The following is a 17,106-nucleotide window of genomic DNA, read 5'->3' as shown; positions in this document are numbered from 1 at the left end:
GGTTTGCAGCAGAGCAGCCTATGTCAAGCAGCATGGTATTATCTGGCTGAGGCGCAAATGAAAATGCATAAACACAAAGAAGCTGTTATTTCCTGCAATCGAGGTAATTATCTTGTATCTGAAAGGAGTAGTAATCCCCAATCTTTCACTTTATATTAGATTAGAAAACAATATGGTCATGTTGTTGGCTTACGTTGTAGCAAATACAAAGAAGTGAGTTATATTGTGCTTCTGAACTATAACCATCTTAAGAAATCTGATTCCAAGGCTAATAAGGTCTCTCTCCTCAAAATGTAAAATAATTTGTGGTAGTGCCAACTGAAGAAGCTAATGTTACGGTTTCAAATAGAAGGGTACTCTGCATGAATGGTTTTTTCCCTCTGAAAAGGCCTGGTGCAATTGAAGGATAAAATAATATCTCGCTAGATGTATTCACAAGTCCATCTTACATATGGCCATCTTCCTGTGGTGTTCAAGCTCTAGAGTTGTTAAACTGTCTTGATCCTTTGAGATTCTAAGCTGCTATTTATTGGAGTAATTTCCAAAACTGTAATTACTGATACTAAGTTCAATCTTGATTTCCACCTGAATTTCCCTCTACACAGAGAAGGGAAAGCTAAATTTTGCTGTTAAAGGGACATTGTTCATTCAAAATGTCTGAAAACTTTGTACCTAGTAAGTTACAAGATTATTATAACTGGAAAACTAGTGAAAATAAAGTGTTTTTTTTCCTTTCAGTTTCTTCTGAATGTTAGCACCTTGTCGACAGTCAATTTCACATTCTTCCTTGTATAGTTAATTGCTCTCTTGCTAAAAAGAGTTAAATAACTGGGGAACAGAAAAGACCAAGTAACACACTTTTAAAAAAAAAATCTTAAGAAAAATGGTATGATAGAGGGTGCTCTGTCAAATTTGAACACTTATTTAAGTAAGCTTCACAAAATGTCAAGTTGATAGTTCCATGCTTGATTTAAGAACTAAAGTGAAATCTTTCATTTTTAACAGCTCTTAAGATATCAGGACAACTTGATGATGATGATAGTGGCAATCTGCAGCAGAAATACCTTGCCCTTCGTTTGAAAGCAGAGGCTCTTATTAAAATAGCAGGTGCTGACACTGCAGAAGAAGCCATTAGCACTCTTGCGCAGGTATTTTTTGGCTGATATAGTTATATTTAAAGAAAATCAAGCTGTCTTCCTATTGCACTCACAATCAAAGGATGTTTCCCCTTCCCACTCCCCTTATTTTATTCCCAGTGCAGAGAATTACTTTATATCAACAGTATTTGGTAAAACATGTCTGTCTCCCTCTTTCTCTCTTTTACTTTCCACATTCTCACCTTCCATATTCTTAGTCATTTCAACTGTCATTTGGCAGTCTCTCTTCTACTATCAATCTTTAAATTTTCAATCTGTCTCATTGATGACCTCCATTTTCGCACCTTATCTCTGGTCCCTTATTTTTGTTTTAGTCTGAACACACAATGAAACAAAACATATATATGCACAAGATGGAAAAACCAAAGAAAAAAACAAAATTCAATGTTTATGATTTATAAAACAAACCCGAGCCCATAGAGGTCACAGAGCATCAGTTATTAAAGTGACTAAATAGATAGGTTATGTTCTCACTTTGTGTATTGGGGATTAATATATACTCAACTGCAAAAGTATGTAATAGTTATGTGACCAGACATCCTCACATTTGTTCCAAGCATTTCTATTAGACAGTCATTTTTTGTCCATTTAGGCAGCACTAGAGAGCTCACCAAACCAGTCTATGTATGAGGGAAGAATTGCAGATTTCCATTTTCTCAGAATAATACTCTGGGCCCCTATAGCTACTGCAGTTTCTTACTGTGAACTTTTAATACCAGCTCATCCAGCACTCCTAAAATACACAAGCTTGGAGAAGGAAAGATAGCAGCACTTAAAGAGAGCACTCAATATGGAATTCCAGAATACATGCACTGTTTGACAGGTATAGAGGATGTGTGAAAGGTTGGCATGTGGCTGTTAGTATGTCCAACATTTACTGTGCGTTGCCAATCTAGCCTTAAACAAATGTTCTGGAGTCTAGCAGTACCTGTTCTAATATCTTGTTCTGGAAAAATCACAAGGATGAGAAAACTTCACATTCACTCTGGGTCCTTCTTAAAGTCTAACTCTGTTTCCTCTAGTTCACTTCTCTCTGACTTAGTGGAAAAACGTTAAGTATACTTTATCTTGAAGCACTCTTTTTTTTCTCACTTATTGTGACAAATACAGGAAGGAGAGAATGAGGGACAGCTCCTGCTTGCTGCTTTACTATCCCATCTTGCTTTTTGTCTCCAAAATCTTAGTGAATGCTGTTTTACTCACTGCTTAGACTTCCGCCTCTGGCCTTGATCTCCTCCATTTGCTCCCTACACTCCACAGAAACCACTCCGTCCAAGGTCACTTAAGCTCCTATCTAAACTAATGAAATTCTCCCTTAATATGTAAGCTTCCTTTTAAGATTATTTTAAACTGTGGGAGGTGCACTATCAATGTGAAATTGCATGTTTAATATTATTATGACTCTCAGTCCTGCCCTGAGAAGTGTAATGTGTATCACCATATATCTTGGGGGGAGAACAGGGAATTGACAGCTGACACACAAGCAGAAATGCATAGCTGACTTTCAAAGATAACCCGTTGAAGCAGGTTTTACTTTGGATAGCTCCACTAAGTTTTATATTAACTATTCTGTAGCATTTATCTTCAGTTATCTTGCTGTCTGATTTTCTATTTGGAAACTCGGCCCCGAAAAACATCTGCTTATAGTTAAATCCACAACTATAAAATCTGTTCTAATGCTACATTAAGCTTCTTGAGAGAAGATATGCAAATCTTATTTTTAAAATAACACACACATAATGGTAGAGTAACATTTTCTATACCCAAAATCCTTTTACTTGCTGATCTACAAGCTGTAACATACTTCTTGGCTATGATGAGTCAGTAGAACAAAGGCCAGTTAGTTATAACTTTCAAGGATCTAAATAACCCCTCCAAAACTTAAATTCATGTATGTACTGAATAATTCTATTGTGAATGGCATTCAACACAGATTCCTAGCATTATCTGGGGACACAGAGGGTAGAGTTAATATATTTACTATTTCTATTATGCCTGGAGATAGGTCTAATATCTTGCTGAGTAATAGCCTACCAGTTGTAGGGTTCAATAAAGTTTCAGCTAGTGTTTTACTATTTTCTAGGTTTCAGATATAAATAATGACCCAGTGCTTCTAGCTCTCAAAGGTCAGGCTTATCTGAACAAAGGTTTGATTGATCAAGCTTCAAAGGTAATTTTATTCTTTTTTTCTTTTAAATTGAACTATTTTTATTCCTGTATATAACTGGGAAAATAAAATCAAAACATATCCTTTGGCAGGTTGCACAGCAGCTTGTGTTGTCCCACCTGCACCTGGCAGAAGCCCATGCTCTTGAAGGTTTGATTCATTATACCCAAAAGAATTATCAACAGGCAGAGAGAAGGTAGGTTTTCTGTGTGCCTTTATAAGGCAGCAGGGAACTCTTTAAGGTTTTATATGACCTTTTCCCCCCTCCCGTGCCTCCTCTTTTACTTAGCTTTCAAAGAGCGATTGAAAGAAAAGCTGAAACTGCAGAGTACCATTACCACCTCGGACTCACTTACTGGTTCATGGGTGAAGAAATAAGGAAAGATAAAACGAAAGCTCTCACTCAGTTTCTGAAGGTAACAAAAACACTGTTAACATGTTCATGTGGAACTGTTTATTATAAAACCTAAATTAGAAAATATCTTGGCTGGAATGGGGCTAAATGTATATCTAATGTTTCACAAGCTGAGGGGTTGGAAAGCTTGCACATGGGACAAATTAAAAGTGGAAGCTGGGAAAAATGGATCTCCATGCAAACTTTTTCTTGGGACAGTTTGACTCCTTGAAAGCTACTTGCCGCTTCCTTACCTTCCTCTCATAGAGGCTCCTAATGCAGCCTAATGGTAGTGACTTAGGAAGCAGCTTCTGACCTATCTTTTCTCCTGGGTTATGCAGTCCAGGCTGATGCATGTCCAGACTGAGCTGCGCATGCGCTTCAGAAAGTGGGGAAGGAAGCAAAGAAGAAGGGAAAATTTAAAGTGGAGGCTGAAAAAATGGGGAGGGGGGACAGGGGACGGCGGCAAAGGGGCAGGAGAGACAAAAAAGGAGGATTGGGAAATTCTAAGTTGGATAACCAAGTTGAAAGGTTGGGAGCTACTGATGCAAGTAAGCTGGGGTTTTCCCCTTGTTTTTTTCCTATATAGAAATGAATGTGTGCATGCTTGTGATGCACACTACTCACTTAAGGGACATGGCGAGCATGCTGCATTCTTGTTTTTTGTCATGGATTATAAACTTGGTCGACAGATGCACCACAGGATTTTTTTTTTTCCAACAGACTTGTTTTTTGTGTTTTTGGGGTTTTTGTTTTTTTAAATATACCCAAACCACTGTCTTTTTCCCCCTGCGTATAGGGGTATTTCTTTTTGTCACTCTGGCTAGGAAAAGAGCATTTATATGCTCCAACATGAACAGTGAAGAGTGAAAGAATGGCATCCTCATCTACTGCCTCCAGTCTGATATCTCTGCTGTATGCTGCACAATATGAAAAGGACACTTTTAATAACTGATCACTACAAAACTGTCACTATGCTGCTTGGGTGTGGTCTTTCAGACCTAAACAATAGCACATACTTAAAGTTCCCATTGTTAAGATTGTTTAAACTTTAGTACATAACAAAATAAGTCAGCTTGCAGCAGAACTACAAGCATAGTGCTAGAAAAATAACAGTATTTTTAACTTACTGTTGTAACAACACACTAAATGCTTATTAAAATGGATTGTAATGTTCCCTTCACAACTTGTTTTGTCTGATGTGCAACATTCACAAGCATTTGGCATATTTATCACCCTCTGTAAACTCTGTGAAACAACTGAGTATTTTTTTTGTTTCAAAATTCTGCCTAGCTTTAATATATTACCTTTGATGCTACATGAGAAATTCACAAGTAATGTATGTCTTTGGTTCGATATGGCCTCTGTTGTGTAAATATTTATAAATCAATGGACTCGTTCTTGTGTATTTATAATTATGCTTCAGAATGCATCCTATTCTTTTCCATTGGTGTGCTTGTTCATAGGCTGCAAAACTGGACAGCTACATGGGAAGCGTCTTCTGCTATTTAGGCCATTACTACAGAGAAGTAGCTGGAGACAAAAGCAGGGCTCGTGGCTGCTATAAAAAGGCTTTTGAACTAGATAGAACTGATGGAGAAGCTGGAGCAGCAGCTGTAGACTTAAGTGTGGAACTTGGAGACACGGTATTGTATATCCAACGTTTTTTTGAGCATTTACGGTCGAATTTGAAGTGACTTGTAGAACAACAGAGTTTCTTGTCCTCAAAATACATAGAGTTTTGAGACTGGACACTTGGTCTCTTTTTTCATTGTTTAGTAATGTTATAGCTTCAGGCCTGCTTGACTTCTCCACTTAAAAATATTGATTAAACTTTTTTGGGAAAGAAAACTTGACATAATATTTCTGAGCCCCAGAATTAGCATGATTTTGGAGGTGGGAGAGTGTGACGTTCCCTTCTGGTGTTATCTGGACCGGTGATCTGCTAGGGTTAATTGGCAAACATGAAAACCTCATGTCAGCCATACAAACTACTCAGTCAAACAATCCAAAACATCCTACCACAGAATATTTATTTTAGATGAACTTCTTTACCCACCTAGTCAACTCTTGTAGCTTATTATTATTTATTTATTTATTATTTTATTTTAAAAAGCAAAACCCCACTCTTAATAATTTCATTAAAACAATATAGAACTCTGGAAGCTTAGTGATAGGAACTCAGATATAGGGCCAGTAACTATGGCTTTCAGTAGTTCTTTATTTTCCCTACTTTGAACAGATCTCTTTATTTTTTTCCCTCCAGCTCCCAGGAGATGTCGTAGTTATCTGCCTGTTCTAGTTGAGGTGGATGAAACTGTTAATAGGGAGAAGTTTGAAAAATAAACTGTCTTTAGAATATATACTAGAATCAGATTTGGTATGGGACTTCAGTGAACTGCAAAGTCTTTCAAATAACTCATGCCCTTTAAAGAGTCTAATGTTCTTAGAAAACTGAGCATTTAGTAATGTACAAAAGCATTACCATCGTATCTGTCACAGATTAATTTTAAGCACAGGTTCAAAGTGAGTGTGTGTTTGTTCTTGTCTTCTAGATCTTTAATTGTTACCCCCCTGCCCCCAAACAACTAGGGATCAGTTTTCAGGCTAATGCCTCTGATCAGACAAGACTCATCTGAGATTCAAACAAATCAAATTTAGACTGTAGGGTCTGCATAGCTGCTAGAATTTTCAGTGGAACTTTTGAAGTGACCCATGTTTGTGTAGGTCTCCAACAGACAAAAACAGACTAAAAAGCAGCGATGCCTAGCAGAGGCCACAGAGGAAGGAGACAAATTGTTCCTTGCCTCAGTAGTAACCTTTCTATTGTGGTAAGGTCAGCTGATAGAAAGTTTTTTCTATAATTCTTCTCCCATCTTTTCCTCTGCCCCCCATCCTCTGTCTCCCTTACTTCCAGAGATCTGATAAAAGAGGGGTGAACAAAAGTTTAAGATCAGTCCATGCAAGTCAGTCTCATTATTCCCCTTGTGAAAGAAATAACAAAACTAAAACATGGCCCATTCCCAGACAATAGTCCATAACTAATGTCTGATATGAGAGTGATTCTGGAGAAATATAGGCTTTTTTGTTTTCCCTGTTAAAGTAACTGACCTGTGTCTCCAATACTTGAGGAGTAGTATACTAACTAATTTGTTAGACAAATGCAAATCACTAACAATGATTTGTTCTCTTTATATTGCACGTACATGTAAATGTATCTAATCTGATATTCTGGGGTTTTGTTAGGAGGCTGCTCTGGCAATCTTGACTGCAGTAACTGAAAGAGCAAGTGCTGGTACAGCAAAGTGGGCTTGGCTTCGTCGTGGACTTTACTACCTGAGAGCCGGTCAGCACTCTCAAGCAGTGGCTGAGTAAGAGAACTAGTAATTGAGTTAAGCTATTGGCCACACAGTGCTAGTCAAACAGTTTATTCTCTAAAATTTACTTAGGTCAAAGACAGCTTAAATAACAAAGGAAATCTCCCTATTAAGAGATTTGGCTTATTGCAGTTGATGCTGCAGCAAATGCTATGAAGTCATAGTGTCTACCCTTCTCCTTTTACAGAAAAACTTAGCTTGAGAGCAGTAGTCAGAAATCAGATTTCATTGAGATAATTTATAAAACTTTGTCTCCATAGGATCTTGAGCCAAAACTTTGAAATTTATTACATTGTGTAATATGCTATAGGAGGATGAAAATTACATAAGAAAAACCTAAAACTATATCATTTCATCAAGGAGTCCGGTGGCACCTTAAAGACTAACAGATTTATTTGGGCATAAGCTTTCGTGGGTAAAAACCCCCCACTTCTTCAGAGGTAAATCCCTTCTCTTCATGTGTCATTATAATGCCTGCATCTGTAATTTTCACTCATGCATCTGAAGAAGTGTTTGTTTATCTTTTTCCCACGAAAGCTTATGCCCAAATAAATGTTAGCCTTTAAGGTGCCACCAGACTCCTTGTTGTTTTTGTGGATACAGACTAACACAGCTACCCCCTGATACTTTATATCATTTCCTATATGTCCATGTCTCTTGACAAAATGGATACATTTATGCAAGGAAGAGATTTTATATTTTAAATTAACTAATGTTCTACTTTATTATTTGAATTTAGGTAACTGTGTCTTTTATTTCCTGACATATTCAGCTTGCAGGCAGCTCTAAGGGCAGATCCAAAGGACTCCAACTGTTGGGAGTCTCTAGGAGAGGCATACCTGAGCAGAGGTGGCTATACAACGGCACTGAAGTCCTTCACAAAGGCCAGTGAGCTGAATCCCAAATCGATATACAGTATTTACAAGGCTGCATCAATTGAACAGATTCTAGGAAGGTATAAAGACGCTATAGCTGAATACCAACAAATCTTAAAGAAGTCAAAAGAATATGTACCTGCACTCAAAGGTAATAAAGATGGATTGTTAACTTAGTGTAAGATTGAAATTGAAGCACCAAATTCTAAATCGGGAAATGCTTGTGTCAAGGTTCCTTCCCCACTCTGAACTCTAGGGTACAGATGTGGGGACCTGCATGAAAAACCCCCTAAGCTTATTTTTACCAGCTTAGGTTAAAACTTCCCCAAGGTACAAACTATTTTACCTTTTGCCCTTGGACTTTATTGCTGCCACCACCAAGCGTCTAACAAATATATAACAGGGAAAGAGCCTGCTTGGGGGAAACATCTTTCCTCCCCCCCCCCAAATCCTCCCAAACCCTACATCCCCTTTCCTGGGGAAGGCTTGATAAAAATCCTCACCAATTTGCATAGGTGAACACAGACCCAAACCCTTGGATCTTAAGAACAACGAAAAAGCAATCAGGTTCTTAAAAGAAGAATTTTAATTGAAGAAAAAATAAAAAGAATCACCTCTGTAAAATCAGGATGGTAAATACCTTACAATGTAACCAGATTCAAAACATAGAGAATCCCTCTAGGCAAAACCTTAAGTTACAAAAAGACAAAAACAGGAATCTACATTCCATTCAGCACAGCTTATTTTATCAGCCATTTAAACAAAACAGAATCTAATGCATATCTAGCTAGATTACTTACTAAGTTCTAAGACTCCATTCCTTTTCTGTTCCTGGCAAAAACAACACACAGACAGAGTGAACCTTTGTTTCTACCCCCTGCTCCAGCTTTGAAAGTATCTTGTCTCCTCATTGGTCATTTTGGTCAGGTGCCAGCGAGGTTATCCTAGCTTCTTAACCCTTTACAGGTGAAAGGGTTTTTCCTCTGGCCAGGAGGGATTTTAAAGGTGTTTACCCTTCCCTTTATGACAGCTTGTACTGTATAGAGAGGAAAAATGACTTTGACCAGCAAGCAGCGCTCACTGGGCACTAGCAGACAAAAAGTTAAAATGGTGGATATTCTTGAGCCCTAGCAGGTAAACCTAAAAGATTCTCAGTTTGGTAGGTGGCGTTAAAACTTAGAATTAAAACTAGGTCTATCAAACGATTAAAAAAATTAATAGTTACTAATCGCGTGATTAAAAAAAATTAATCATGTGATTAAACAATATTAGAATTACATTTATTTAAATATTTTTGGATGTTTTCTACATTTCCAAATATATTGATTTCAATTACAACACAGTGTACAGTGCTCACTTTATATTTATTTTTGATTACAAGTATTTGCACTGTAAAAAAAACAATAGTATTTTTCAATTCACCTAATACAAATACTATAGTGCAATCTCTTTATCATGAAAGTTGAACTTACAAATGTAGAATTATGTACAAAAAAAACTGCATTCAAAAATAAAACCAAGGTAAAACTTCAGAGCCTACAAGTCCATTCAGTCCTACTTCTTGTTCAGCCAGTCACTCAGACCAACAAGTTTGGTTACAATTTGCAGGAGATAATGCTGCCTGTTTCTTGTTTACAATGTCACCTGAGAGTGAGAACAGGTGTTCTCATAGCACTGTTGTAGCCAGTGTCACAAAATATTTACGTGCCAGATGCGCTAAAGATTCATATGTCCCTTCATGCTTCAACCACCATTCCAGGGGACATGCGTCCATGCTGATGACAGTTCAAAGCAGTGTGGACCGACGCATGTTCATTATCTGAGTCAGATGCCATTAGCAGAAGGTTGATTTTCTTTTTTGGTGGTTCGGGTTCTGTAGTTTCCACATTGGAGTGGTGTTCTTTTAAGACTTCTGCAAGCATGCTCCACATCTCGTCCCTCTCAGATTTTGGAAGGCACTTCAGATTCTTAAACCTTGAGTTGAATGCTGTAGCTATCTTTAGAAATCTCACATTGGTACCTTCTTTGTGTTTTGACAAATCTGCAGTGAGAGTGTTCTTAAAATGAACAACATGTGCTGGGTCATCATTCGAGACTGCTATAACATGAAATATATGGCAGAATGTTATTAAAACAGAGGAGGAGGCGGCACACAATTCTCCCCCCAAGGAGTTCAGTCACATTTAATTAACACCTTTTTTTTTTTTTTTTAAACGAGCGTCCTCAACATGGAAACATCCTTTGGAATGGTGGCTGAAGCATGAAGGGACATACGAATGTTTAGAATCTGCCACGTAAATACCTTGCAATGCCAGTTACAAAAGTGCCATGCAAATGCCCTGTTCTCACTTTCTGGTGAGATTGTAAACAAGAAGAGGGCATCATTATCTCCTGTAAGTGTAAATAGCAATTGGCTGAACAAGAAGTAGGACTGAGAGGACGTGTAGGCTCTGAAATTTTACATTGTTTTGTTTTTGAGTACAGTTATGTAACAAAAAAATCTACATTTGTAAATTGCACTTTCACAACAGAGATTGCACTACAGTACTTGTATGAGGTGAATTGAAAAATATTATTTCTTTTGTTTATCATTTTTACAGTGCAAATATTTGTAATAGAAAATAATATACACTTCGATTTAATTTACAACACAGAATAAAATATATATGAATGTAAAAAAAACCCAAATAATTAAACAATAGAATATCAATTGAAATTTATTAAGTGGGATTAAAATTGCGATTAAGCCCTGATTAAAACACACCCTTCTCCTCACGTCTTTCCTCCCTCCACCTCCACTTGTGTTTAATCCTAGAGCAAAAATCACTGCATTACAAAGAGGAGGAAGAGGTGGTTTGTGCCTGGTCTTTTTGCTCTTATATATTAAAGCCTGACTCTCTGTGCTTTTCATTAAAAAAAACAAAACAAAGAACTTGTATTTTCCTCTGAAAATATGAGGAATTTCAAGCTCTGTTTTGTTTTTTGAGAGTGAGTTGGAGGAGAACTTTGATAGCTGAAATGGGGATTGTGAGCTTTTTATTGCCCATAGGTGAATGGGTGGGAATGGCTGGATTCTTAGCAAAGAGAGTTCCTCCCAAGCGTTTTAATGGACATTAAAACTTCAGATTTGTTTTTAAACAGTCTAGTTTTAAACTATTTAGGCTTTGGGTTTTTTTGTGTGTATCTGTAATTCTCCAGTTCATATTCTTCCAGGGTAGGTAACAACTTACTTTCTAACGTGGGTAAGAGGGCCTTCTGAAGCCCTGCAAAGATGAGCATGTCATATTATTGCCAGCCAAGCATGCAAATGCCTGTACTCAACTTGGTGGCGTGTCTCATGTAATGCGATAACTTTTGAGCACCATATCCATCAATTTCAGGGAATGTTCTGGGCATCAGTGGCTGGAACCCTATAGATTTGGGATGGGATGGCAGATGGGAGGGGGGCACAGTCCCTGGCAGGTGGAAATTGGGGACCTTAGTATGGTGGGAGACTAGGGGGAGTTCAAGGAATCCCTGAAATACAAGAATACACAGGGACCTTGTGCAGTGGAATGGAGGGATGCAAGGAGTTCCTTCTGTGTATAGTAAGGTAGGCCTGCAGAAGCTACAAAGCATGCTACTGCTTAGTTATGCTTCTTTGACCTGCTAAATGTTCTTTGTGCCATAATACTTGGGTTTTTGAGTTTAACTATATAAAGGTGTCCTTCAAGTCACTCTCCTGCTCACAGACTAAATGTTTAATTTCCTTTCAGGTCTGGGAGAGTGCTATCTCATGATGGCACGGGCTGCTCTTGCAGACTATCTTGATGGGAAAGTTCTAGATTATGTAGAACAAGCACTTGAATATTTTACACGGTTAGTACTTCATGTTCAAGTATGTAAGTCTTAATTAAGATCCTGTGTGGTGTTTTTTTTTCTATTAAACTTGGGATAAAAAAATTTGTAGTAAACTAATCTAGCATGAAATTTTATTTTGTATTTTTATGAAGTAGCGTGAATGATGCATCTTGTATTCAGAACACATGAAGTGATTAGAAAATTTTAACAATTGATAGGATTGTTTTTAAATTTCTTCTTGTCATAGTGTGAAGAGACTGATTAAAAAGCAACAATGACATCCTTGCAGAACACTGGGGAGAACTATGTGGAAATGTAATAACTACTAAAATTGGGGGTGGGATATGGGTGTTTTTTGTCCCTTTGTGTGTGCCTACCCACAGTCTTTTTCTATGGTCCTTTCAGTCTTCACTGCTCCAGTACTCCAAACTGAGGGTGGTTTACCTTGTGTAATATACTGTTCAGATCAGAGTGGTATTGGTGAAACATGCTCTTCTCTCTCAAACTTAACAGACTTTAATTTTGTCTTTCATTTTAAATCATACATTGTGACTGTAGACTTTTGTCTGAAACAACCCCTCCCTGCTCTCAGGAAAGAATCTGATCTGAGGTGGAGGCTCCTGTTAAAAAAGAATGTGAAGGATTATATGGGACTGGGGATTGTTGTGTGTTTTTTTTTGTTTTGTTTTGTTTTTTTTAATAATGGAGGGCTGCACAGCTCTGTTTTGAAGTTTACACCCAGCAATGTAGGCTTTAAAAATAAAAACAATAAAATCGTTTAAATCTCCTGTACATCAACAAACTCCATTCCTCATGCTACATCCTCACTTTCTTCTAATTTTGAGGCATACTGGAGGCTACAGCAGAAATTCTTGTGGGAGAGCTAAGATTTTCATCTGTAGTTCACTTTTAATGAAACTAATGAATTACCTACAGATTACTGCTGAAACTACTCTTAACTATTTTGTTAAAGACCATAGCTTAAATCCTGGCCACACTAAGGAAAATGGCAAAACTTCTCACTGAATTCAGTGGGCTATAATTTCACCTATACACATAGCGACCCCCCCCCCCCCCCCCAAAAAAAAAAAGTTCAGGCGCCCAGGTGACTGAATAAAAGGAATAAAAAGCTACATTCAAAAGATTAATTGAACTACAGTCTTCAATTACTCTTATATACAAGCTGTTGTCTATGGAGTACTTTCTTTTCTTCCTATCACCATTTCTTATGCTATACTGATTTGTTCCCCCATCTCAGTCAAGACCTCTTGTGGCCCTTGCATATGCAGCCTATGCCCATGTACTATACTAAAGGAGGCCTTATCTGTGTACAGTAACTCCCCACTTAACGTCCTCTCACTTAACCTTGTTTCGATCTTACTTCCCTGCTCAATTACAGAACATGCTCCATTTAAAGTTGTGCAATGCTTCGCTATAAGGTCGTTTGGCTGCCTGCTTTGTCCACAGCTGGCAGCCCCCCTACGCTCCCGCCCACCGGCAGACCCCGCGGATCAGTGCCTTCCCCCTCTGCCTCCTGCCCATGGCAATCCACTGTCTTGCGGTGTTCAGGGGGGAGGAGCAAGGACTCGGTGCACAGGCTCCCCCTACTTCTCCTACCCCCTGAACACTGAAAACCAGCTGATTGCTGTGGGCAAGAGGCAGGGGGGAGGCTGCGTGCCGAGTCCTCACTCCTCCCCGCACTCTCCTGCCCCCTGAATGTCGCAAGCCAGCTGATTGCTGCGGGCAGGGGGGAGGAGTGAGAAAGTGGTGCGCCTTCCCCCTGCCCGCAGCAGTCAGCTGGCTTGCGGTGTTCAGGAGGCAGGGGAGGGAGTACAGGCGTGCTCTGGCCCCCCAGCCCCGCCCCATTGGATCCCTCCCCAAATCCACTCCCCGGCCCCGCCTCCTCCCCCAAGCGTGTCATGTTTTCCCCCCTCCCTCCCTCCCTCTCAGGCTTGCTTCATGAAACAGCTGTTTTGCGGCGCAAGCGCTGGGAAGGAAGCGGAGGTGAGCTGGGGCGGGAGGGCGGGGCGGGAAGCTGCCAGTTTTCCCCCCGGGTGCTCCAGCTTAACATAGTTTTACTTAAAGTTGCATTTTTCAGGAACATAACTACAACATTAAGTGAGGAGTTACTGTAGTTCCTTGATTGGGCCAGTGAGATACTTCAGGGTTTTAAGGCACTTGCAGCCCCTGTTGTGGCAAACAAGAGCCTTGAAAAGCAGGTGCAAAAAAGATAAGATACATAATGACATGTTGGAATATGGGGAGTTTTCTCTCTTTATTGTAATGAGGGGTATGAGTGGAACAGAGTGAAAATGTAACTGCTTCAAGTTTTTTCTCCAGATTAGTAAAGTATCAACCTTTCCTTTCTATATTGTTCTGATGAATCTTTGATTTAATAAATGGATTTAGCTTGGTTATGTGACCTTTCACATCAGTCTAAAATCGAGCCCTAACATCATCACCTAAAACTTTTAACAGGAAAAGAGCCCACTCCTATTGCCCTTTCCATCTCTTAATTTATGACCTTAAATTTCTAGATGTCACATCATCTAATCTTGTTTCTTTCCATGAAGCTGCCATAGAAGGCTGTTGGTTTGTTTGGTTTTTTTTGAGGTGATCTCCCAATAGAAGAGGATTCTGTAAAACATCCCATCTTCGTCTACCTGCCAGCAGTATATGTCATTCAATAGCAGGATGTATCCTATGCATTTCTAGATGTGGACATTAATATAGTTATTTGGCATGGTCTAGAAGAGGGAAAGTAAAAAGCATGTAGGACTTGTCTACAGGGTGGGCTAATGTGCTCTACAAGGCTGTAATTTCTAAAGTGCACTAACTTGTGCATTAATTGGTCTGTGTAGACCCTGCTGGTGCACGCTAAAGATTCCCTGGTGTGCTTTAACATGATAGTGTTTCAGCCAACACTACATTAACGCACACCTGCAGAGTCTACACAGCTCAGCATATTGGGGTTCTTTAGAAATCGCACACCCAGAGAGTGCATTCCCCCACTATGTAGATAAGCCCTTACTTTAGTAGAGTATAATTCTTTCCTGCTCATACTGGGTCAAAGCAAGACTGCTTTGTAAATCAGTCTAAGTCTGTTAGGAGTGGTCTTGAGCTTCTCTTCCTCTAGTTGGATAACTCATCTGCCTTATCCATCTCCCTGAAGCAGCTATGGGAGTAGACTCCCAGTGTTCTTCTTTGTGTAGGAGGCACTTATGAGGCATTGTCACAAGTTCTTCAGCTTACTTCAGTGAATCTGTTGCTGATAAACTTCACCTGTGGCTTTGCTACTTTCTAGATGGCAATATATGGTCCGTTTACCTCTTCCATATACCACACACAGTTTCTTTTCTGTCTCTTCCTTTTTGACTATAGAAAACAACAATAAATTACATAACCCCAGTGTTGTCCCTGTGAGTGTTTCACTGTAGGATCCAAATGCCCATGCACTCTTGGTTGGAGGCTTTTATAAGCAGTGTCTGTGGGTCCAAACCTACATGTTATGCAGTTTGGTGCAAGGGCGTATAGGGAAGGGCAGACCCGCTGTCAATCCAATTCCTTCTCAACTGCTGTTGTCTCCAGATGGAGCTCTGTGGTGTCCACTGCTTCTCTAGAAGTATCTTTACTCATGGGGGAGGGTTATTATTATTTTCCTTTTTAGCCATAGTTTTGTGCTGGGTTCCCCTCTCCCAGGCTTTGTTGTTGTTTGCAGTACTTCCTGTTTGAGTTATACCAAAGGCCATGAGTTTCAGACCCCATCAGACTTGCCAAAGGTCTTTTCCCCTTCAGTGACAAGACTTCAGCTGCCTCAAGTGCTTTGAAGAGTCTCACGCTCCCATCAAAGTGCAAGGTCTGCATGGGGTTCAAAACCAGATCTTGCAAACTGAGGGAGGATAGATAGAGGCTCTTCTTACTGAAGTGCTCCCTAAAGCTCTCTTTGTTCAAATCTCCTCCCCCCGTGTACATCTGCCTCATCCTCTGAGGCTGTAACAGTGACTGCCAGAGCTCCAGAGGCAGCTTCAGAAACAGCGCATTTGAAGAAAAAAGCCCGATTTCACAGAGAAACTCTAGAAGAAGGAATAAGTCACTTCTTTGAGCTAGATTCAAGGAGACTTCATGTTCCGTCATGGGTGTTGCTGAGGCTCCTGTGGATTTCAATAGTGAAGCATTGATACTGCCCCAAGAGGTCTTCCAGTAAACAGCAATGAGTAGTGCCAACCCTGGTAGAGGCAGCAGAGATTTCCAGGCACAATGATTCCTCTAAGCTTTTCCAGAATTCTTAGCCTATCTTAAACTTCAGTACTGCTCCCTTCTCATAGCCATATAGAGCACTCAGACTGGCCCCTACCTCCCTGAGGGGAATAGTCATTCCCTGGTACTGCTACACCTGCTGGTGACCAACTCTCTTCACTCTGGAGTGGGATCCTGATCTCCAGTGCCACCTTGACCTCTGGTACTGCTTCCAGTACTGATGATCAGAGCCCTTCCACTGGACATGGGAGATAATTTCTCAGACACTGAGGATTTTGACCTGGGCTCTGCCTCACTCCCATATCTTCGGAGATATTTTGTGAGGAGGACGTACCAGAGCCCAGTGAATGCTCTCAGCACTCCTGGTAGGACCACCCTTGCCCTCTCCTAACCTACCACCACAGTGGACCTACTGGAATTCTTGGGCTCCGTATAGGGACCTGTTTTATAGGATACCCTCTTGTAAGAGACCTTGTTTAGAGAACCCCAGGTCCCGCAGAAGCCTCTGGTCCCACAAGTTCAGCCACCAGTACTACTACAACTCCCTGTCCAGGAGGAGACTTTGGAATGGGAGGCAGCAGCTGAGGACAGTACACCCCCATCAGATAAGTAGTCCTCTTCCTCCCTCAGTGAGGCAGTGATGCTGCTGCTGCCACCACCATCCTCCTATGCAGATGGCTGCAGGGCCTTTCAGGACCTGATGAAATGATTGTCTGAATCCCTCCAAATTCCATTGGAGGAAATTCAGGAGACTAAACGTTCTTTGGCGGACATTCTGCATTCCACCCCCAGGGCAAGGTTGCCTTGCCTGTTTAGGGGCTGGTGACAATAATGCCTCATAAAGTGTGGGAGATACTGGTCGCCATTGTGCATACCAGCAAATGGGCAAATAAATATAACATTTCAGCTAGGGGACTGGAATGTTTTTTGCCCCCCTTCATCCCAGCCCCAAATTCTTGGTGGATGCAGTTAACAGCATACATGGTCAAGCTCACTCCAGGCCCACCTGCTCAGACAAGGAGTCCAAAAGTTTAGAACT

The 17,106-nt window shown here is 40.1% G+C and overlaps 1 protein-coding gene across 5 annotated transcripts in view; it reads left to right on the top strand.

Annotated features, from left to right (window-relative positions):
• The window catches only part of SKIC3 (SKI3 subunit of superkiller complex), a 79,764-nt gene that overhangs the window by 21,857 nt on the left and 40,801 nt on the right, over positions 1-17,106 (top strand). For all 5 annotated transcript variants that reach the window (XM_077817201.1, XM_077817202.1, XM_077817203.1 and 2 more), the window contains exons 10-18: positions 2-103; positions 1,006-1,148; positions 3,241-3,327; positions 3,417-3,520; positions 3,614-3,740; positions 5,185-5,364; positions 6,965-7,089; positions 7,868-8,121; positions 11,726-11,828. In XM_077817201.1, the coding sequence (XP_077673327.1) occupies positions 2-103; positions 1,006-1,148; positions 3,241-3,327; positions 3,417-3,520; positions 3,614-3,740; positions 5,185-5,364; positions 6,965-7,089; positions 7,868-8,121; positions 11,726-11,828 (1,225 nt within the window). The remainder of the gene's footprint in view (position 1; positions 104-1,005; positions 1,149-3,240; positions 3,328-3,416; positions 3,521-3,613; positions 3,741-5,184; positions 5,365-6,964; positions 7,090-7,867; positions 8,122-11,725; positions 11,829-17,106) is intronic.

This window comes from Eretmochelys imbricata, chromosome 5 (genome assembly GCF_965152235.1).
Source record: "Eretmochelys imbricata isolate rEreImb1 chromosome 5, rEreImb1.hap1, whole genome shotgun sequence".
In the NCBI taxonomy this organism is placed as follows: Eukaryota; Metazoa; Chordata; order Testudines; family Cheloniidae; genus Eretmochelys; species Eretmochelys imbricata.
This window is presented reverse-complemented; position numbering and strand designations above follow the sequence as displayed.